A 20,126-nucleotide genomic window follows, 5' to 3' on the forward strand; every position below is an offset into this window, starting at 1 on the left:
CCACCACAGAGATAATCCAACTACACAACAATATAATGAGTATCAGTATACTACTGAAGAAAAGAAATATCTAGCAAATGAAATATCTCTATTAATAGATATCTTACTATCAAATACGGGCATTAATACCCGTCCAATCTTTGAGGACATTTCCAACAATATAAAACCAGAGATGATCCTCAACTTCGCCCAAAAGATAACGTGAGCATCGAAATCCTACCAACCATATTGTGCATAAATATATACTAGACCAATGCACCTAGTACACCGTACATATGACCCAATGCACTCGCCAAGCGGAGGAATTCCGTAGTGCGGAACAACCTCGGCAGAGTACATCACGGTATACTGCAAAGACCTAGCAAGACATGGAGAGACCTGGGGTAGTGTGGGGTAAAAAGGCAGCAGAGAGCACACGGCGGCCTCTGTGGGACCTTACCAACACGGAAATATTCCATTCACAGGAAGCTGCGACGCTTAGAGGTATGATATTCCTAACATACTTATATATGCCCCGGCCCTGATAGGTTTACATTTTAACCTTGGAATAGGCTCACGATTATATCTGTATAGACTTCCAAGACAAAGTCTATCCCATAATCCAGCACCATGGCCATCGCCGCTGTCCTGGCCTCCCTCCAAGGCAGCGTCATCTCGAATCCCTACGGCTCGTTAGCTACCGCAGCCCTCTTCATCCCATTCCTCTATGTCATTATCAATGAGTTCATTCGTGATTCCGTCCGTGTCAAGGGTATGAAGGGCCCGCGTGGTTTGCCGTTGATTGGAAACCTGGCGCAGATTCGAACGGATGCTGCGGAGCAATATCGTCTCTGGTCGAAAATATACGGCGCTGTTTATCAGATCCAGTTGGGGAATGTCCCCGTCGTTATCGTCAACTCTGCTGCATCCGCAAAGGCGCTTTTCAGTCAGAATGCGCAGGCGTTGAGCTCCAGACCTGAGACTTATACTTTCCATAAGGTGGGTTTTCCTTGCTGCGCTGCTGCGCCATGTGCATATATTTTTTTTACTTTTTTTTTTTTTCGCAACCGAAACTGATCATCAACTCACTTAGATTGTTTCCAACACTGCCGGAACGACTATCGGTACCTCGCCCTACAGCGAGTCCCTGAAGAGACGCAGAAAGGGCGCCGCATCGGCTCTCAACCGTCCCTCCGTTGAGACATACGTGTCACACCTGGAAATCGAGTCAAAGGCCTTTGTGGAAGAGCTGTACAGATATGGAAAGCACGGAAAGACACCCGTCGACCCGATGCCCATGATCCAGCGTCTGAGTCTCAGTCTGGCCTTGACTCTGAACTGGGGTGTGCGTGTTGCGTCACAGGAAGAGGAACTGTTCGATGAGATCACCGAGGTGGAAGAAGAGATCAGTCGGTTCCGAAGCACCACCGGAAACCTGCAAGATTACATCCCTCTCCTGCGGTTGAACCCGTTCAGCTCGAACTCGAAGAAAGCCGCTGAGATGAGAGCCCGTCGCGATAAGTATCTCGGTGCGCTTAATGATGATTTGAATGATCGCATGGCAAAGGGAACACACGAGCCTTGTATCCAGGCTAATGTCATTCTGGATAAGGAGGCGAAGCTGAATAACGAGGAGTTGACGTCGATTAGCTTGACTATGCTTTCTGGTGGTCTTGATACTGTTACCACTTTGGTCGCGTGGAGTCTGGCTTTGCTGGCTCAGCGTCCTGATATCCAGGATCGGGCGGCTAAGGCTATCCGGGAGATGTACGGTGAGGATGAACCCATGTGCTCTTCTGATGATGATCAGAAGTGTGCGTATATTGCAGCTCTGGTCAGGGAATGTCTTCGGTATGTTCTGGTCTCATCGGTGCCAATGGGCTATGGATGGACGTCGAAACTAACTCCCGATATCCTAGATTCTTCACCGTGCTTCGACTAGCACTTCCTCGCACCTCGATCAAGGATATCACCTATCAGGGAATCACCATTCCCAAGGGCACAGTGTTCTTCTTGAATGCCTGGGCATGCAACTTAGGTTCGTTAAAGCTCGATACCCAATCCAAAAAACCCCCATCTAACCCTTCATAGATCCTGATGTGTGGACTGACCCGGATGAGTTCCGTCCCGAGCGCTGGCTCGAACAACCCGACGCGCCTCTCTTTACGTACGGTATAGGCTACCGGATGTGCGCCGGCTCACTATTGGCCAATCGTGAACTCTACCTCGTCTTCATTCGCACTCTCAACAGCTTCCGTCTCGAACCGCATGACGATACAGACTGCCACCCTCTCCGGGGTAACTCGGACCCGACTAGTTTGGTGGCCATTCCTCGGAGATATAAGGTCCGATTCGTACCAAAGAATGAAAAGGCTTTGTCGAAAGCTCTTGCACAGTGAATGGTGCCACTTGGTCGTTGGCATCAAGTTGGGCGGGAAGGAAATCGATTCTGCACAGAGCCAAATCCGGCCGTGGGGTGGTCAAGGGGTATACACTTGGGCTAGCGCTTGTGCGCTTGCATCTTGGATTGCTGGTTCCATACGGATTTGTTGTGTTGGGGAGTTGGGGAGTTGTGATTCTAATATATCCAGCATTCCCGGTTGGTTGACATCGGATACATCAGGGTACCCACCGGACTGACGTGGAAAATTCCAAAGATTGAGATGTGACATTGATATACCCAATCAAGAATTAAGGCTTTGGGCTTTGATCTACTGAGAACATCATTTATACAAAAAAATATATACATCATCCAAAATTCCAATTTTTGATTATAGGCAATCTGGTAGATAAACTAATTAGGGGGCTCTTGGGCCTGGATTCAACTCCTTCCAATGATCATGATATATATATAACAGTTGATGGGTATAGGGTTCGTGAGAAAAAGATCAAGTAGAGCGGGGTTGATCCACAAACAGCAAAACAGAAAAGAAATAGAAAAAAACAAATAGACAAGTATATCTTTTCCAACGGCGCCTTATTCCCATATGCGAATTATCAGAAAAGCAGTAAGGCTGCATATGCATTTGGGTGCCCTCGCCATTGTCCCGATGTGGGACGATGCGAGAGGCACGATTTTCGAGTTCAGATTCGTGTCCGAGTTTTTGAGTTTGAATTGAAATTATGTGGTCGTCATGCGTCGTTTCAGGTCGCGAACTTGGTCAAAGCAAGATGCGTAATCGCGTAATTCATCCTGGAGCCGATCGGCGAAATTGGATGCATTGGATGTGTTGCTCTTCAGTGAAGAGAGTGAGGTTTGAGATGAGGAAGCAGATAGGATTCGAGAGTTGTGGGAATCTGAGGTATTGGCGGCAGCTTGTGCTTGGGCCTGGTTGATCTCAGACCAGTGTGTCGACGATGCGCTCGATCTCCGTGACATTCCATCTGATGTATCGTCCAGTTCTGCTAGGCGGCAAGTTTGGGAACAGTAGGGAGCGCCTAGGGTCTGTCGGTCACAGACTAGGCAGAAATCCAGAGACCATTCAGTCGACATGGTTGTATATAGGTTGAGTGTAGATGATAGTGTATATGGCAATGAGGTTGAACTTGGAAGGTTGAATTGTGAGAGACTGGAAATGTTGAGATGATGAGTGTATATAATAGAGAGAAGAGAACAAAACCAAAGAGAAAGAATTAAAGCCTTATTGACATTGAAGTGTCACAGATCATGCCATAACACGCAATAAAAAGGAATTAAATATAAAAAGAAAACGAACTAAAATATGTAGGTACAAAGTACACGGCTATTGCGGGGAAATATAATCGCGCACGAGAAAGTCCACGTTGAGGAAAAAAGAGGGGGAATGTTCTTATTGGAATGGGAATTCTGGTGCTTCGGGCGCTTAAAAAAAAAAAGAGAAGAAATGTGAGAGATAAGGTACCGAGGTACCTTATATGCAAGTACCTGACATTATTTAGAAGGCTATATAGTTACTATGTTGCTATATGGCTATAGAATACTATAGAATAACTATGTAGCTATAGATCAAATAAGTAATACTTCCAGCCCAAGTATCTCAGGTGGGAAATACTTTAGGTAAAAATAGGCAGGGGTACATAAATAGGTAAACAGGTACTTAGTGTATACCTAAATAGGCCACTACAAAGTACTAAAAACGTACTAAAAACACACTAAAAGTGTTCCTAGAAAAGTCTCTACAGCCTTTTTCGCCTTCCATTTCGTCCTTTTCACCCTTCTCGCCTCCCTTTTTTCGCCCTAAAATCTGCAGGAACCTCGAACTGGCAATAAAAACCTTCTCTCTCTCGGATCGTCATAGCGTGCTGATCACCCTATTATCCCCCCTGGTCTCATGATGCCTAAAAAAAAAACTTATAAATGTCCATTCATAGTGCACATAGTGTATGTAGGTACATACGTTGTAGCTAACACTCTATCAGCCACCAATCACATCATTGTCCAAGCATCCAGTCATATCTCAGGTTTTCAGCTCTTCCTGTACCAATGATTATCTATGCATTAGTGCAGAAGTTTCCAAAAGAACTAAAATTGAGGGGAAAGAGGAATGATCCCCTTAATCCCTGTCTTCTGATTTGTCTGCCATTTTGAGATAACCGTCTGGATTTGCATGCGCCAAACTCTGCATATCGTCACGCGAGAAGTGCATTCTCGTATGTTGTAGATTCTGAGATACAAATCTTTCTGCGATAGAAGTCTCATGATTGGACTTGATCGAACGTTTCTGTCCTTTTGCTAGTCCTTTTTTGATCATCATCTCTCTTTCGGGGAATTGTCGCTCATTGGTCATACTGTCAGCCAAGCAGGTCCGAGTGCAATTTCAAAATGCATCTCGAAATGTATCTCGAAATGCAACCGTGAGTTTTGCAGCCCGATATACGCATGGGCCAAATAGCTCGGAGAGATATAACGAGCCAGCTCATGAGGTGCGCATAGAAATTCCAGCCACAAAAAAAAGATTCAGGTGGGCCACAAAAGATGAGACCGTTGAGAGGGGGTGTTTCAGCCGAGTGGCTGGAGGCGAAGGGATGAGAATTATGTCACTTGCTGATTCACTCGCCAGTATTTTCACGTGGCTCAGCTGGAATGCGAACCAGCGTTGACGGTAGGCGAGGGTCGTTGCGCGGTTTCTCCACATTCTTATTCGATTCAGTAGGTTCGTATAGTCCGCCTGCCTTGCCTAATGCAGGATAAATAGTCAGTATTGATCGAACGTGGGGAATTCCAACGTTAGAGAATAGCACTTACTTGAGGCAAGAGTAATGGCCCTAATCACATTATCCCAGTTGGAAAGCACGTATGCAACAGCTTGAATAGAACAATTAGCGACCAGGCCAAATCAAGGGTTAGGTAGGCCAAACCTTCGGTGCCATCTTTCAGAGTCGAGATCTTATTATCCAAAGCTTGCATCTGAATCGCCAAGGTTCCACTTAGATCGCGTAGTTGTCGCAAGTTCTCTAGCTCAGCCTTTTTGGCTGCAATGCGGGCCGACAGGGCCGAAGATTGTTGCGATTGCGAACCACTGGGTTGGCGCATAGATGAACCACCAGGAGCGCCTGGAAGCTTTGAGGTTGGTCGTGAAGAGTATGCCATTATGGGAAAGTTGTAGCGAGAGCAAAGCAGGTACGAGGTGAGGTGAAGAGGTACGAAGAACGCGATCTCTCAAGTCCCCGCGTACCTGAACAACACTACCCACGGGTGGCTGACCTCCAGCTGAGTCATCAATTAGACACGCTAAACCCAAAGCGGACAAACATCAACAAGGGCTTGGCATTCAACGCTGTTTACTTTCTCTCTCTTTGTATCTCCATACTCAGGACTTAATTCCCCCCCCCCCCCCCCCCTAAATACACATGGTTATTTCCTGGTGTGTAATTTGTGGACTCGATATCAAATTCAAGTTCATTTCATCTACACACCAGGATTGTCTTTCAACCCATCCGATTACGCGGTGGTCGCTACCCCCCAGCCTACACCATGGCTCGGTTGAATGACTATGCGGCTCCTGCCGAGTCCATTGAGGCCTGTAAGTTGGCGCAATATACCATTGTACTACAATATTCGAGCTAGCAGTTGACTTATAACCTCCTTTGTTTCTATCCAGTGAAACGACGATTTGTGCGACAAAACCGTGAGATTGCGAGAGTGAATTCCTTGCAATCCCTTCGTATTCGCAGCCTAGAATCGGAAGTTTCGCATCTACTTTCAGAGAATGTGTCACTTCGAAAACAGGTCATCAATCTCACCCAGGAAACCGAAAGACTGGAAGCAGGGAAAATGTTGCAAAGTGGAATATACGACATTAAATCCAAGCTAGATGCGAAACTGGCCGAGTTGAGCAGTTTGGCGGCAGATTTGGGATCATTGCCCCGCAACGTGACCAAGATTTGTGGCGAACAGTTCGATCGGCCAAAGCAAGCACCAGAGTCGAGGCCTAGGACAGAAGACATGATGGAAGGCGAAGATGGAAGACTTCCTGCCATTGTTGAGGATAAATATTACCCTAGGCGGACTCTGGAGTAAGGATCTGCGAGATTGTCGGGTTACTTCCCAGTTGCTAACACCTTCTTTAGGCCCCAAGAGCTTGACAGCCTAGTCCAAAGCGATCACAGCATCTTAGATTCCCCGCCACAGTTCACCTTTATGCCAGAGGAAGGAGATGCACTCATTGAAAATTCAAGCCCATCGCCACCAGAATCAACATTCAAGAATCACTTAAACAGCGACATACCCGAAGAACCTGAACCAATACTTCCTCCAACCCTCGAGACACGCAAGAAGAAAAAGAAGTCGAGTTCGATCATTGCGCCTGAAATTAGCCCCGCACCAATAGACCGACAACCAAGTCCACCCATCGATACCACACAGCACGCACCATTGGTTTCAACGAAGCGAAAATACATACCCGAAGACGATGACCGATTCACGTCCAACCTTAATGCCGACGATGACGAATTCCAATTCACTCGGCCCAGCCATAGCCCAAAAAAGCAAATGAACCCATTCGAAGATACACAGCGAGACCAGTCACCCGCCAAAAGTCATGTTGACGTGACAAGAGGATCAAAAACCCCTGTCCTGGCTATGCGGAGGGTCCTCGAACCAAGTATGTTCTACTGTCTTTTATTCCATCCCTACAATGAGTGTGTGTAGCTAACAAATGGAACAGAGAGTGCAAATTCTAATCTAGCCTCTCCCAAGAAGGCCCGCATGTCTTCATACGCAGACTCTAAGCTTCTACAAAGGCCCACCAAGGGCGATGAGAATACCAACTCCCCACAAAAAGTCACAGATGTTGAGAAACTCAGTGGCAAGACTATCAACCAAAAGCCGCGTGTGTCCAAAATCGCTCCTTCAAGCAAAGAAAAGCGCGCCAGTCGCCCTGCCCCTCCCCAGCTAGAAGAGCCAGCCCCGCGCCAGCCAGCACTATCACCGCATCCGAATGTAATGAAGACCGAGGAAGAGTCTACAACTCGGCCTTCCCGACGTCGTGGTGCTGTAGTTAGCTATGCAGAGCCTAACCTACGGGACAAGATGCGCCGTCCTACCAAGGAACTGATCGATGCTGTTGCACTTGGATCGCGAAGGTCCTCCAGTTTCCAGACAGGACGGGACAGTTTGGACGGCGGAGAGGGTGGTCTCACCCAGTCTCATGGCAGTCTCCCTGCTGATTTCACTCTCGCGGCGCGGAGCTCAGAACTGTCCTCCGCGGATGGATCCTCCGAACAGCTACTATCAATGGTCTCCCGGAGAAAACGTAAGGTGTCCTCGGCACCACAGGATGACAGCAATGCGGGGAATCCAAGCTCTGGCCTCCAGAAAGAGATTGAGGATAGTCTCGCAGACATCTCGGCCCAAGTATCTCAAGAACCATTGAATTCGAGACGTCAGCCTCGACGTCACTCGTCCAACCCCAAAAGCGCAACTGCAAACACGGCACAATACGAGGTGGACCAGGCGGAACCACAATCCCCAATCGGCGACTCTCCAGAAGATGAAGACTCATTTGGACCGGGACCAAACGGTTCTACAATGGACACTAGTCACGTCAAACGTGGTCAGCGCGTTGCTGCAAGGAGAAAAAGCATGATGGTGTGATATCCGCCTTAGCGCTTGCAGAAAACAAGATTTTCTCTATTCTTTTCCTATGTACAATCATTATAGACCGGACCGGGCTGCAGTTATGTTTCAGATACCCCCTCACTGCGATCCCGATCTTCTCAATGCAAATTTCATTCTCTTGTCTACCCAACTTCTGCATGTTTCAAGTACGCCAAGTAGCTCTTCCAAGGTCCATTTAACCGGCGCGTCGCATGCACCGTGCCGTAAATGGATTCGGCATGCAATTCCCCTGCCTCCTGGATCATGCCATTGTATCTTTTTCCTGCACGCCACCGGAACGGGTTTGTCTATCTCGCAGCGTCGTGCAAATGTCACACACATCATGCACAGATATAGATCCGTCAAACTCACCCGCAAGTAGAATATACGACCCCCAGCCAGGATGATTTGTGATATCGCATGTCCAGGATCGGGCCACACCCAATTCTCGCCTTTGGTTTATTTTATCTTGCTTTACTCAGTTGCCCCCTCATCTCACATTACCCTTGCCACCCAGAACCCCCCAAAAAAACAAATCAAGTACCCCGCGGAAGATTCTGATTCTGATTCTGGCTCTGACTCTGATTCTTCGACGGCTTAGGCATCTTCTCGTACGCATTCGGACTTGGCTTCCTGCGTCTGGTCTTGGGCTTAGAGCCGTGATCCGAGGAACAAGGGTGGGACGTGTGCTCGTCGTGTTCTCCATGTGAGTGTGGGTGGCGAGCGCGGTTGACTCGCGCAGTGCGACGGTCGTCTTCGGAGTCCGTGTCGCTGTCTGAAGAGCTGGAGGAGGACTCTTCTGAGCTGCTTTCACCTACTGGTCGGGCTTTGTGGTAGATGCAGCATACTGTGGCGGTTAGTATGTGATTGTTGCGGGGAATAAGAATAATTGGTATGGGTAAGTAGAATGGAAATGGAAATGAATAATGGAAATTGAAATACACACCTTTTGAGCTCTTCCTGCCCATTCCTTCATTGTCTACGACATCGTCACTCCATCTGATTCGTCGGGAAGATGAGGTTTCTTCGCTGGTGTCAGTTGGTGCTTCCTCTGCTCGTAATCTGAGGGTTGTGGGGATGTGGGATGTTGAGGAGTCTGAGGTTTCTGTGGTTGTTTGGAATTGATTTGAGGATATTGGCTGGCGTGTTCGAGACATGTTGTGATGGGGATGGAATGTAGAGGTGAGTCGAGTGAATCAAAGGATTGTAACTGATGGCGGGAGCTTTTTCTGATGATGCAACTGATAAGGATTCACCGCCTTCTGATCTCCCCACATGCAAAACGTATGATATATAACTATTCCTCTAGAGGCCGACGACATTTGTTAAATGAGGTTAGCAAGGTATTAATATTCAAGTATTCATTACATGTTGTAGAATAAGACTGAGCTGAATAACGGTATGATCATATTACTGTCTGGCCTCATGCTTCATGCTAGAACCCCCTTTATTGTTCCAGGCGAGTACAAGGATCCATAATGGTCTAAATTTACAAGTGGATTGTCCACTTCTCATAGTTTTGAAATTGGAAATATTTTTTTAATCATTTGACGTTAAAAACCATCAAACAAGCTCGCGCCTTGGATAGGCCGAGTACACGTAGGTAAATCCGTTCCGTGTAGAGCCGTGATGCACCAACCTCGAAGAACCCGCTCAGCCGGGAAATGGGTCTGGTCTATCTCGCATGCCCGATAGCCAACCAAGGCGGGGGGTGGTAAAAAAGAAAAGATAAAAAGATAAATTCACACACATCTTTCCAGAGCAAAGTCTCCTATGTTGCGACAACATGGCATCCCATGATTTAGAGCTCGTAGAAGGACCAGCCGTCAAGGCCATCATTCTGGGAGGTCAACCTTGATTCTTGCTCATGCCCAGGGGAACCAGTAGAGCCAGCAACAAACTCGGTACGCAGTTCTTGGTCCAGTCATAGCTCATCCTCCTGGTCCATCTCCGATGGCTTCAACAGGCCTCCGACCTTCATAGCTCGGTCACGCTCGGCGGTCTGGGCATCACGCACCGCCTGTTCCCGTTCTTCCGCATACAGCTCCGCATTGTCATCGGAGAACTCTTTCAGGGAAATCAAGAAATCACGAAGGTGAGTCTTGAATTTGTTCAGATCATCAGTATAGGCAAACAGCCCGATAACAAACTGCTTGATTTGTGTTCTGGTGGGGAGGAAAAGTCAGTACGGCCTAATGAATTTCAACTGATATCGAGGGAGCTTACTCTTGAAGATTGCTGAATGCATTCTTGAGCAGATTTGCGATGTGTTCCTGCAAGAACTCCTTGTTGGAAGTTCCGGCCGGGGCTTGGTCGGGGGAATAGATGGGCTCCTGGATCTTGCCGGATTCCACAAAGTAAAACATGCGCGATAGAAGCATCGCCTGGGATTTGAACCCTAAAAAATCACATTGTAAGCTTCTTGCTTCATGTCACCGACAAAAGGATGTTACTTACCAGCTTTGTGATCGCTATCCGTGAGGACAAAGAAGACGTCCTGGAGAATTGGAATATAAAACTCGCGGAAGAAAATGCTCGATGTTTGCTGGTCAGTTTCGGCCATGTTGTTCATCAACTCCAGGCACATTGTAAGACCAGTGTTCTCCACCTCGCGGTTATCATGCTTCGATGCCCACATGCAGGAATCGATGACAAACTTGAACTGCGCAGCATCAAGCTTCAGAAGTGCCTGGAAGCAGTACAAATTAACAGCTTGGAGCAATTTAAAGAACTCGACCCGGTGCTCAGGGTATTCGTGGAAGTCCTTGTTGATCATCTCAAGAGTGCAGTTGAAAACGCTGTCCATGATAGCTGGAATCTTATCCTCCATCAAATTCTAATTAATTCGTTAGCAAGGTGCAAGTAAGCGATGTTGCTGGGCCATCAAGCAAAGGACATTGCTAGTCATCAAGCCAGACACGCAGGGAGAAAAGAACATACGTGAAGTTTGTGGATGATAGTAGTCATGGCATTCAAGACCTCAGCCTCACGCGCATCGGGGACGTTCCGGGCATAATCAATCAGCACAGCCTCCATGAGCGGCGGTACCATGCTGGCATTGACCATCTCAAGGTCATCTGACTTTTCCACGTAAGTATCAATAAGCTTCAAGATTTCTTTCTTGATGGTCCGAAGTCCTCGGACCTTGGGCGTTTTCGGTGCAATGGCTCCTGCTTGATGAGTTAGCAAAAGTGATTCGGGTATTCATCAGGGGTGAATTGGATTGATTACCATCACTTGCAACAGCGTCGTTAATCAGCTGACTGGCAGCACGGTACATATTCAACATGTCGTGATAGATCCGGCCAATCTGAGAATAAAAGTAGGTGCCAATCGAGGAGCAAGCCGCGACATTAGTCTTCATGATGTTTCCGACAATCTTGATCGTGTTAGCATCTTGGAGAATCGCCGGGTTTTGGTTTGCCTCAGCAATAATCTGGTCCCAGGCGGCATTAGGAAGCGCCATCAAGTTCTCGGTCAAGCGGTCTTGGAGACCCTTTTGGCCTTGAGCTGAGATCATGTAACCACAGGCTTCGTAGAACGTGTGAATCTGTTGCGGGGAAAGGTCCATGGTGATCTTCCTCATATTTCGCACAATTTCTTCGATGAAAGGTTCGGTTTCACCAGGCTGGAGTGCCACGAAGTGCCGTCTGCACTTGTTGGCGATCTTGATGAACGTATCGCAAGCCATGTCTTGGACACCTTCGTGTGTCTCATGCATGAACTCGAAAAGCTTGTTGACAACCGTTTTCAGGAACTTCCAGTGAGCCTTCAAGAACCGGGGATATTGTCCCACGATGTACATGATGTTACTCGCCACCACGGCTTTGTTGTCCTTTCCGCGCTTCTGCTCTGTGAGACCAAGGAGATCCTTGATTACGGTTACCAGGAAACGTTTCTCGGTTTCTTCGTTCATGGCTCCAGAGATAGAACCGATAGCCCAGCACAGCGTGTTGCAGTTCACCCATGACCATTCAGTTCCATCAACTTGCTTAGCCAATTTATCAATCATGATGGTCTCTGTATCAACCACGTCAAGATGGGTCAGATAGACCAAGCACTCGCGTATCGTCTTGTAAAGCTGAATGGTGTCGCTTTCCTTGACAAATTCGCGTACAATTTCACCCTCGTCGTTTTCAACAACCAAGACTTCTTCTGGGCGGACCATCTTCTCAATCATAACAGTGCGAAGGTTTGTTAACACAGTCTCATACTTGTGCTTGCGCAAGGGGTAGTTCGCTAGGGTATTGGGATTGGGTGCGCCACCGTTGGCCAACCCACTAACGCTCATAGATACCAGCGGGTTGATGTCGGTAATTGGGAGCTGTTGCATCTCTTCGTAAAGTTCTTGCACCAGTCTTGTCCAGTAGTCCAAGCAAATTTTGAAAACCTCCCGATCATCGATCTGGCTGACTCGAATCAGATAGAAATGTGCGTGGGTGAGGTAATCTTGATTAGGCAACTTTTCGATAAGCTAGAAAAGAAGTTAGAATCAAACAAAAAAACAAAAAAACAAAACAAGTCGCTGGGGAGAAAAGGAGGAGCGTACATCGAGGTGAGCACTGAAAAAGCTCGAGAGGAACAAGGCCAAGTTTGATACAAACTCTTGGTCTCTTCCATTGCTCATAGCGTATGTCTGCTTCAGGTCCAGTGAGAGAGGAATGACGTTGGAAACGGTGGTGAGGGTCTCGGTGAACATGTGCACCAATCGTTCGTCGTAATTGTAAGGAGTGCCAATTTGCAAGCCACCAATTTCAGTCAGACACTTCAGGGTCACATTTCGGAATTCGGGTTCTCCAAGGAATCGGGTGAGGAGAGTGTTGATGATGGGTGTCTCGAAAATATAGCCCAACGGAATCCAGTTCAAAAATCGAAGAAGAGTCTCGAGGGTCGCTTTCACTAAGCTAGGCTGGTTGGCAGTATTGAGAACCTCGGAACACAGTTGGAAGATAGAGGCAAATTCGGAGGTCATGGATGTCTTCAGGTTCCGTGCCTTGGCAGAGGTCATTTGATCTTGCGAAAAATCGAAGACTTCCTCCGACAACAGACGGAGAATTGTCATGTTATTTTCACAGATCGAAAGGCTGGCATGGCAAGAGGAAATGATCTCGTTGATGAAGGTAGGCCAGTTGTGCGGCCATTCTTGCTTCAGAATGGAGACGAGAACGAGATTGAGCTTGTTCAACAGAGGGCGCTCCGATTGAATCTTTTCTTCGGATTCGGAGTTCTCGAGAATGAATCTCACGATGAAATTGCGGATACCTATGGAAGAGCAATCTCAGTATGGGCGGGAGACAGAACCACGAGGTCATTGTATTCTTACCTTGGCATTGGTCTCTTGGTAGGACCTTCCACCGGGTCATAATCACATTGTCCAAGACTTGGAGAGCAATGTCTATTCAGGTCAGCAAGTCTTTTTTTCTCGGCATTTGAAGGTATGGTGGGGATTGTCAAAGATTTAAAACACACATTTAGTTTGAAGGTATGAAGCCTCTTGGAGGATGTTGCCCACGGTGACCCAGGCATCGGGATTTTGCTTAAACTGGAGAGCACAGGAATAATTAGGATTCGATTCATATGATGTTTCCGGAGGGGGTTTGCGAGCTTACTTCTGTCAAAGTCTGCTGTGCTTGATTTTGCTAGACGCGGTTACTTTGTATTAGTGTTGTTCCAGAGCTTCACTGAGGGGTTATAGAGAATATGTATGGATTCTGCAGTCCATGTAGTATAGAGCATATGATTCAACTTACCACGGCACCTTTGCCTTCAAACAAAGCTCGGACCGTGTTGTCCAGCTCTTGTACCGAAATCGACATCCCGGCGAAGGCTGGCGATATCGCCTCTTATGACGGAATGGGGTTCGAGAAAGGAAAGTCAAAAGTGGATGTTGATGAGGAACCGCCTAGACAGGATATGGGTTGCCAGGGCGGCTGCAGGGCAGTATCAAATAATAGAGGGGAATGAGAATCAAGTGTGATCAGTGGGGTAGAGATCCTTTAGAGGGGTTGGGTCAGCACGATGTCAGGACGAGAAATGATTGGATGGGGAGGGGAACAAGAGGGGGGGGAAAGATCAGTCTAGGTCAAGACTCACCAGACTCTGAAGGCAGCAAAAAAAAAAAAAAGACACGAAATTGGGGGTCAAAAAAAGGAAGCTATCGCAGACTCTGGCGGTGAGAGCGCGTTGGATGTTTGAACTTGATCTCTCCCGGTGTCTCGTTGATGTCTTAGTCAGCATAAGCTCTCTCCAAGGACTCCGCCAAGAAAATTGTGTTTACCCAGCTTATATACCTTACTAGTAGTACTCCGTATTCCATACATCGTATACAACAGCGTATAGATTCCCCGGGGCTCCCATTGTATTATTAATATCATTTTACACATATTTATGACAGGTGTTATAAGAAAAGTGATAGTGATAGTGATAGAATTCTGAGAGTTAGGCTGAATCAGGTGCCAATAATCTATATATGTGTATAATACTATACATTCAAAATATCCAATATCTATGCCATATACTCCAAAGCAGAAAGAATTCGACAGTACTTCGTACCTCGTACTACTCGGCTTATTAAAACAAAGAAAAGTCGTCTAAACTCACTGAAAGCGCCATGAGGTATCCGTGCCCAGCCGACTGCTCTAGTGATTTTAGTTTCTTGGTCCTAGCGCCGCGGCACGCTGCAGTCATCAATAATTCCCGAGATGGGCGCCAGATCCATGAAAACTCAGGCTTTTAGAGAGATTGAAGAAGAGAGAGGGAATAAAATAATCTTGTAAATAAAATAAAATGGAATTTGGAATAAAATATACCAAAAAAAATAACACCAAACAGTCAAACACTTAAGCGCATAACCGCCCATTATGCGCGGGACACCGCGTACACGGGCGCCAATGGCGAATGTGGGCAAAAAGGAAATTGGAGGGAAAAAAAAAACTGGGAACGCGCGCAGAAAAGAGTAAGCGGATGGACAAATGTCTCAGACCCGCGCCTCACTAGAACACGGCTGATCGCTTCTCCGATTGGTGCTGCCTGTGACGCCGTCATTGCCGATCGCGCGCCAACTTCCCCTTTCCCTCTTTTCCCTCGAGTTTTTGGAGAGCGAGATTACTCTTTTTTTTTATTTTTTATTATATTTAATGTACTTTTCTTGTCAGAATAGAGAGAGAGCGAAGGCCCTAGCTCGGTGTTTTCCCCTTCTCTCTTATTAGTCTCCCCCCCTCCCTCCTCTTCCCCATTTTCCCGTTTCCTCTCCTTCGGCTTTCTCTCTCTCTTATTATATTTGAGCCTTTTGCAACTTTCTTTTTTTTTATCCTTTTTCTATTAAAAAAACAACTTGTGTTTCCTTGCTCTTTTCAACACATCTTGTATACTACTTCTGATAATCTCCCGATTTCCTCGCCCCACCCGCGGGTCTTACTTGCAATTCCACGCACCAACAAAGAGCTTTGACTAAAGATATTGGAAGTAGTTCTGGAACTTTGAGAGCTTCCGTTCTGCTCTCTTTGAGACTACTTCGCAGATTTGAGAGCTTTTTCTTGGCAATTGAGTTGGCAACTTCGCCTCTACCATATACTTGAATAGTCAGTCTCTTGCACCTCTCCGGTGTAACCTCAGCCCTATTCTTCGTGATATCTGGTTTCTCTTTTCTTGGCTTCTATCATGACGGCTCTTGCTGCTGTACCCGTTATGAATAGTAGTCACGATTCTGGGGCCGAAACGGGGACGGAACACAGCCCATCCCGATTTACCGCAGTCAATGGCAGAGATCCCGTGGTCGCTGGGAATGGGAATGGCAATGGGCCAGCGCCCATTCCCATTTCCAATGGCGAACGTGCACCGACCCAGGAAAAGTCCAACTTAGATCCCAATCAGCAAGAGGACCGGGATGATCCTACCAATGATCAAAAGTGGTCACAAAGATCCTCTCCAAGCGGCTCTCACAACAAGAATAAGAGAAAGAGATCAGAGTCCCAGGAACGAGATACCCCGAATCCCGAAGCTGTGAACGCCTCTAGGAGTCCCAACCGTCCCGAGAGCAATCAACCCAATCCGAATGGCAGCATACCAGGGTCGGTCTCGGAGATGGATCGTGGCAATCATTCTGCAACACCGTCTCATCGGTCTGATGGCAATGATGCGGGCCAGACCTCCGCCAATAGCCCTTGGTCAGAATATGATTCTCAGCTCATCACCCAGGCACAACGGGCCCAGCAAATAGATGCATCAGATGCCCATCTAGCAGACGCGCTTCAACGCGAGACGGGACAAGAAAGATCCGTGACAAATCGCTCGACTCCTGGCACTCAACAGCCATCCTCTCCTAGTTTTGCGCCAGATCGAAATGGTGCAATGCAGGTGGCTCCAAAGAGGAAGCGGGTATTTAGTAACCGGACGAAGACAGGCTGTATGACCTGCCGCCGCAGAAAAAAGAAATGCGACGAGCAACATCCAGCATGTAAGTCTACTTATGGGTTATCTCCTCCGTTCTTTCCCTCCCCCCCTTATAAACTATTCCCTGTCCAAATTCAAAAGGAGCGACATTAATGATGAATTGTAGGCAACAACTGTCTTCGCGGAGGTTTCCTGTGTGAAGGGTATTCATCCCGAAGTACCTGGCAAAAGCCGTCTAGTTCAAAAACCCCAATTCCTTTGCAATCCAAAGAAGGCTATTCGGATATAAATGGCCCGTACATGCAAGAAACGCCTCGACACCAAGAGCGACAGCCTAATCTAGTGGAGCAGGTCGACGCGACCAAAATCAGACCCCCTAGTGGTGGAAGAAAATGAGCGCCCTGTTCAACAATACAACACCAGCCCGACACATACACCAACCAACCATGCGTGGTCAAAACAGGCTTGGCCAAGTGCCGGCCCGGCAGCCGCGCCCAATACCACTCATCCCCCTTATCCATCCGAACCCATGACAAAAGTCGTCGATTATCGGGAAGTTCCACCCATCCACGAGTTATCGCGGGAAGCACGTCCCAAACCCGACTATCCGGTGATTTCTTCACTTCGGGATCTCGGTCATCCATCTCATCCCAAATCCAACATGCCTCTCTTCCAAAATGGGCCCGAGCAACGAACATTGCCCGCGGCTTCTGTGGACACCCATAGTCCCCAGGCGCAAGCTCGGATGGCACTTAGCATCGAGCATCAGCTCTCTGGCCGTACCGTCTCGAGCGACGAGACCGAGAAAGAAAAGATGATCAGAGGCAAACTCTACCGACCATTCGACGTCCACCTCGTAGAGGAAAGAGATCGTTGCCGAGGCGCACTGTGGAAATTCAACAATGCCTGCAATCCCCTCACCGGCATCAGTTCTAAAGAGCAAAACCGCCTCCTAAAAGAAGTCATCGTACCCCCGGCCAGTTCCATTGTCAACTCACCATCTGGAACGGGCGCCACTCGCTCTGCCGGATCCATCGGCCAAGGCGCGGTCGTCCAGGCCCCCTTTAGTTGCCATTATGGTTACAATATCCACCTCGGCGAAGATGTCATGATCTCAGAGAACTGCCTCTTTGTCGATGACTGTGTTATTCGCATCGGCGCTCATACGTGGATAGGCCCTAACGTCAAAATCATTAGTTCAACTGCTCATCCCAACATGCAAGAGCGCAAAGGCTCGCAAAGTCGCTACCAAGGTCGTCAGGTCATCATCGAAGAAGATTGTTATGTCGGCGCCGGCTGCATCATCTACCCAGGAGTTCGTCTTGCTCGTGGTGTTTATGTCGCCCCCGGAGAGATTGTCAACGCGAACATTGCAGCTTACATGTTTCAAGGATCAAAGCCCAGCTTTGCTATGTGAACGAAGTGACGTTTGATTTTTGTATGTGGAAATACCGAATGTCCTTCCGCTTTGGTGCTGGTCTACCAACGCCTATACGTGGGAGGAGGAAAATTTATGACTCCCCATGGCTTGCTTCTGGTTTGATTTATATTTGATTTTGATATCCACTGTCGCTGACGAATGTTTTTTTTTCTTAAATTTGTATGTTATTAGCCTTCCCTCTCGGCGAACCAGGTGCCATCTTAGTTTATACACAATGCCTCTGCATTATTTATCTCAATTCAATCTCAAATCTTTTTTTACAAGGCTACAAGGTTCTAAATGTCAATAAAAAATAAAAAATCAGATGTCTGCTACAATGTGGGTTGGAACAAAAAGAAGAAATTAATAACATTGTATGATAATAAGGGGTAATCGTTAACAATCAAGAAAATGGAGACATCATATCGCATCAGGGGAATCTATCCAGTTTTCAAGGAGCATTTTATGTTCATCTGTTCATACATCCGACCCATCATAGATAGGAATCAAATGTAGAAATGCAATCATGGTAACCAAACGAAAATAGGGAAGTCCGAAAATCGCACTTTTGGAGTGGAGATAGTGTAGAAAAAGGAGGAAATGGAGAGTTGAGTGAACCAACTAAAGCCAGTCGAGGAATTCCGGAACGAAATAACTGATCACAATGCCAGCGCCTGCTCTCAAGATGCCTTCAGTGCTTTCGAAGGCCATATCCTTGAGGTTGAAGACGCCGGCCTTGGCAGCGGCATGAATCATTGCAAATTCACCGCTGACCTGGTAGGCGGCGACTGGAAGATCCGGCGCCAAGTCCTTGGCATCCCGAATGATATCGAGGTAGCTGCTGGCTGGCTTTACCATGATAATATCTGCACCTTCGGCCATATCTCTCTGTATCGCACGTCGGGCAAGACCGCGACCGCCAGGGGGAAGCTGGTAGCACCGACGATCTCCGAATGAGGGACAGGAGCCCGCGGCATCACGGAAAGGTCCATATAAGCAGCCGCTGAATTTAGCACTGTAAGACATCAAAAGTACACGGTGCGCCAGGCCAGCTTCAATCAACTTGAGCTTGATAGCCCGGATTCTGCCGTCGTTCATGTCGGATGGGGCCACGCAGTGCGCTCCAGCTGCCGCGTAGGCAATGGCTACATCGGAGATCCGGTCAACGGATTGCGCGTTGTCGAGGGTTCCATCTTCGCGTAGGATACCGCAGTGACCGTGCGACGTGTACTCGCAGAGACATACGTCGGTTGTAATATAAAGTTGAGGGAAACGGGAGCGCAGAAGACGAATAGCTTGAATCACAGGTCCATCTGGGTCATCTGCGGCGGTTCCAAGTGCATCCTTGGCGGACGGGTGAAGCGGAACACCAAACAGCATTACCGAGCGCAGCCCCTTCCGAACAAGGGGTGCAAGGAAGGGAACCAGGCGATTGATTCCGCGACGGCATTGATTAGGCAATGAAGGAATTAATGTCTCCTCGTCTGGGTTGTCTGTGATGAATAGCGGATAGATAAGCATATCCTGTAGAGGCCAATATTAGTAATGAGTCGCTAGTGCGATTTACGTGTCCCCTAACACCATTGAGGAGCGCACCTTTGTCAATTGTCTGTCGGCTTGCCATGCTCTGGTCAGGGGATGACTGTATCCCGAATGCAGTTGACTGGAAACTTCACCAGAAATGCTGACGCTTGTCGCTGTGGTGCTGGCATAAGACCGAGCGGTCGCGTGAGATCTGTGAGATCGAGCGTGAGAGATCTGCGAGCTGCCATCATCTACACGCGCATCACGAAAAGCAATGTCGGAGACCAAATTTGAGAAAGACATGTTTGAGAGAGAGGAAGGTGTACAAGGAAGAACAGTAAGATCCAAGGGTGGAATTTAAGGGAATTAAGAGGCCGAGGATAAGGTGAATATCACCCACTATAATTGGTTGACTAAGCCTTTCACCTCCCGCATTTTGCCACTCGAAGTCTGCCGAATATCCGTTCCGGAGAGATTAGATCGTCGAAAGACATCGATGAAGGCTGTGCATTATTTAAGGCTATGTGGGGTATACAAGAATAACCTCTTTGTGTGGTCTTGTTATGTCTTTCTTGTGGCCTTTTTGGATCTCTTCTTACATGTCTTCTTAGATATCCCTCCCCTCTTGTTATTAGTGTAACTAGAAGAATGAGCATGCATAATGAGCTGCATACATGTAAATACATTTTTTCCTACGGAGTACTCCGTACATGCATGGCAACGGAATGGACCTCG

The 20,126-nt window shown here is 47.6% G+C and overlaps 8 protein-coding genes across 8 annotated transcripts; 3 read left to right on the forward strand and 5 right to left on the reverse strand.

Annotated features, from left to right (window-relative positions):
• Window positions 1–609: 609 nt before the first annotated feature.
• Window positions 610–2,378, forward strand: N7479_009858 (cytochrome P450; the record flags this gene model as incomplete). The annotated part of the gene is made up of 4 exons (XM_057257551.1): window positions 610–978; window positions 1,073–1,830; window positions 1,899–2,017; window positions 2,071–2,378. 4 exons carry the CDS (start codon window positions 610–612, stop codon window positions 2,376–2,378), a joined length of 1,554 nt encoding a protein of 517 aa, XP_057105009.1.
• Window positions 2,379–3,100: 722 nt separating this feature from the next.
• On the reverse strand, window positions 3,101–3,472 carry N7479_009859 (Life-span regulatory factor; the record flags this gene model as incomplete). Its single annotated transcript, XM_057257552.1, has 1 exon — window positions 3,101–3,472. The coding sequence occupies one exon, from the start codon at window positions 3,470–3,472 to the stop codon at window positions 3,101–3,103; it is 372 nt and encodes a 123-aa protein (XP_057105010.1).
• A 1,535-nt stretch (window positions 3,473–5,007) lies between these two features.
• On the reverse strand, window positions 5,008–5,548 carry N7479_009860 (DASH complex subunit DAD2; the record flags this gene model as incomplete). The annotated part of the gene is made up of 3 exons (XM_057257553.1): window positions 5,008–5,135; window positions 5,204–5,263; window positions 5,317–5,548. 3 exons carry the CDS (start codon window positions 5,546–5,548, stop codon window positions 5,008–5,010), a joined length of 420 nt encoding a protein of 139 aa, XP_057105011.1.
• A 384-nt stretch (window positions 5,549–5,932) lies between these two features.
• N7479_009861 (shugoshin family protein) lies at window positions 5,933–8,053 on the forward strand (the record flags this gene model as incomplete). Its single annotated transcript, XM_057257554.1, has 4 exons — window positions 5,933–5,981; window positions 6,060–6,474; window positions 6,529–7,061; window positions 7,125–8,053. The coding sequence occupies 4 exons, from the start codon at window positions 5,933–5,935 to the stop codon at window positions 8,051–8,053; spliced, it is 1,926 nt and encodes a 641-aa protein (XP_057105012.1).
• Window positions 8,054–8,592: 539 nt separating this feature from the next.
• On the reverse strand, window positions 8,593–9,213 carry N7479_009862 (PPP1R11/YPI1 family protein; the record flags this gene model as incomplete). The annotated part of the gene is made up of 2 exons (XM_057257555.1): window positions 8,593–8,903; window positions 9,003–9,213. The coding sequence occupies 2 exons, from the start codon at window positions 9,211–9,213 to the stop codon at window positions 8,593–8,595; spliced, it is 522 nt and encodes a 173-aa protein (XP_057105013.1).
• A 767-nt stretch (window positions 9,214–9,980) lies between these two features.
• On the reverse strand, window positions 9,981–13,872 carry N7479_009863 (exportin CRM1; the record flags this gene model as incomplete). Its single annotated transcript, XM_057257556.1, has 10 exons — window positions 9,981–10,221; window positions 10,283–10,454; window positions 10,514–10,892; window positions 10,997–11,226; window positions 11,288–12,530; window positions 12,606–13,318; window positions 13,380–13,451; window positions 13,526–13,598; window positions 13,666–13,695; window positions 13,807–13,872. The coding sequence occupies 10 exons, from the start codon at window positions 13,870–13,872 to the stop codon at window positions 9,981–9,983; spliced, it is 3,219 nt and encodes a 1,072-aa protein (XP_057105014.1).
• A 1,843-nt stretch (window positions 13,873–15,715) lies between these two features.
• On the forward strand, window positions 15,716–17,864 carry N7479_009864 (uncharacterized protein; the record flags this gene model as incomplete). Its single annotated transcript, XM_057257557.1, has 3 exons — window positions 15,716–16,511; window positions 16,614–16,743; window positions 16,799–17,864. The coding sequence occupies 3 exons, from the start codon at window positions 15,716–15,718 to the stop codon at window positions 17,862–17,864; spliced, it is 1,992 nt and encodes a 663-aa protein (XP_057105015.1).
• Window positions 17,865–18,488: 624 nt separating this feature from the next.
• Window positions 18,489–19,694, reverse strand: N7479_009865 (porphobilinogen synthase HEM2; the record flags this gene model as incomplete). The annotated part of the gene is made up of 2 exons (XM_057257558.1): window positions 18,489–19,391; window positions 19,464–19,694. The coding sequence occupies 2 exons, from the start codon at window positions 19,692–19,694 to the stop codon at window positions 18,489–18,491; spliced, it is 1,134 nt and encodes a 377-aa protein (XP_057105016.1).
• Between the last annotated feature and the right edge of the window lie 432 nt (window positions 19,695–20,126).

This window comes from Penicillium vulpinum, assembly GCF_028829585.1.
Source record: "Penicillium vulpinum strain IBT 29486 chromosome Unknown utg000004l_segment0_segment0, whole genome shotgun sequence".
NCBI lineage: Eukaryota > Fungi > Ascomycota > Eurotiomycetes > Eurotiales > Aspergillaceae > Penicillium > Penicillium vulpinum.